The 1,937-nt window shown below is 27.3% G+C and overlaps 1 protein-coding gene across 3 annotated transcripts in view; it reads left to right on the top strand.

Moving 5' to 3' along the window:
- The window catches only part of LOC108578148 (glutathione S-transferase 1-like), an 11,996-nt gene extending 10,237 nt beyond the window's left edge, over positions 1-1,759 (top strand). For all 3 annotated transcript variants that reach the window (XM_017941417.1, XM_017941415.1, XM_017941416.1), the window contains 3 exons: positions 132-273; positions 1,113-1,230; positions 1,513-1,759. In XM_017941417.1, coding sequence (XP_017796906.1) covers positions 132-273; positions 1,113-1,230; positions 1,513-1,754 — 502 coding nt within the window. In that variant the 3' untranslated portion in view covers positions 1,755-1,759. The remainder of the gene's footprint in view (positions 1-131; positions 274-1,112; positions 1,231-1,512) is intronic.
- The last annotated feature ends 178 nt before the right edge of the window (positions 1,760-1,937 follow it).

Raw genomic sequence — 1,937 nt, 5'->3', positions numbered from 1 at the left:
AGCGAGTGATAAGAATATGCTTTTATGAAATGAAACTTAAAACTTGCTGTCTAATAAATTAATTAACTACAATTCAAGAGTCATAGTAATCGATGTAATTTTCATTCTGTTTTCATAAACGCATACGTTAGTAACGCCATTTTACAATATCTCGGTGATAAATACGATACCGCAGGCAAACTGTATCCAAAGGACCCAAAAGCTCGTGCAATTATCAACCATCGTTTGTGTTTTAATTTATCTATGTATTATCGTAATATTTCTGAATATGTGGTAAGTAAATACGAGGATCAATTAAGTGCACATAACGTTCGAAAATTTCTGCTTACCTGTTATTAATAATTTGAAAGATAAAGTACTGAAAAGCTAAAATCGTAGAAAAGCTGTAAATCTAACAATAAGATTTTCATCAAGATACAGATGGAGAAATAATTAATACCCTTTTTCTAGTAAATTTTATACTATTTTACATTTTTACGTGCCTCTCGTGCACTAACATTGTACCAATCAATTTTCAAAGATTATATTAAATGAGTGGTAGCATAAAATAATTATACAAAATGATAAAAAAAATTATATAAACAGTTGTAATTTGTTACATTGTTCAATCTGTGTGAAAATTTTTGTAACGATGATTTTATCTTTAAAACAAATTGTCAAATTATTTTATTCTTTTACAATAAATTTTAACTATTGTAATTTTAAAAATGCATTTTTAACTGCAATACTTATAAATTTTATACGAAGATTATAAATTTAGGCTAATGATTTTAATTTCTTAATTTAATACTGCATATTGAAAAAATACTGACAAAAGTTATTGCATGCTGTAACAGTAAAGAAAAATTTGGCGCACAATAACATAACGGTTCATATTTTTAACATTCACTTGTAAAATACATATTTAGATTGCATATATTAAACATGCTTAAGCATCTTACCATATTCTTCTTGACTTTTTCTCACTCCTTTACTTTTTACTTACTTCAGGTCTTGTTTTCTTCACAAACTTATTTTCAAAGTGGATGTGGTTCTATTATCAACACATGCAATTACATAGCTTTTAATACTTTTTGAACAGACTTTTATTATATTTTCAAACGTTTGTACAGATGGCTCCTATATTTTTTGATTACAAAAGAACTCCCCTGGGTCTAAAGAAAATGTCGATAGCACTAGATGTATTTAACACATACTTGCAACGCGACAATTCAGAATATGCTGCGGGTAGTAAGTATACTTTCTACATCTAAAACTTTTCTACAAACTATGGAATTTATTGTAAAAATTGAAGAGATCGTAAAATATTATACAAAAATATACTTGATTTATAAGATTTATTTTCTTACTTGTAAAAAAAACATATAATTGTTTTTTTAATAATACTGACATATTTTACAAAAAGAGATCGTTCTATATATCCTTCGCATTATATCACTTGTATTATTACACAATAATATAGTTATTAAATAATAACAGTTGAAAGTTTAACTTTTACATTTTACTTAACAGATACACTGACTATCGCCGATTTCCCATTAGTTACTGCAACCATGTGTCTAGAAGCAATTGATTTCAAATTGAGTGCATGGCCTTGCGTAGAAAAATGGTATAATAACTTTAAACGGAAACATCCGGATTTATGGGAAATCGCTGCAGAAGGTATGGGAGAGATTAGTTACTATGAAAAGAATCCACCTGATTTATCTGACATGGACCATCCGATCCATCCAATTCGCAAAAACACTAAATAATCTGACACACAGTGTAAATGCTTTATAACAGTCCTAACAGAGATACTAGAATCTTTGTAAACTATTTTTCTAAAATTAAATGTCAATATTGCTATTATTTTAATAAATTAAATATGATTTTATTGACATACGTGATATTTGTAATTCTTTAGACATTAATTTTAGACTATCCACAACTACAAC

This window comes from Habropoda laboriosa, unplaced genomic scaffold (genome assembly GCF_001263275.1).
Source record: "Habropoda laboriosa isolate 0110345459 unplaced genomic scaffold, ASM126327v1 scaffold1329, whole genome shotgun sequence".
NCBI lineage: Eukaryota > Metazoa > Arthropoda > Insecta > Hymenoptera > Apidae > Habropoda > Habropoda laboriosa.
The sequence above is the reverse complement of the archived record's forward strand: the minus strand, read 5'-3'. Positions and strand labels throughout refer to the sequence as shown.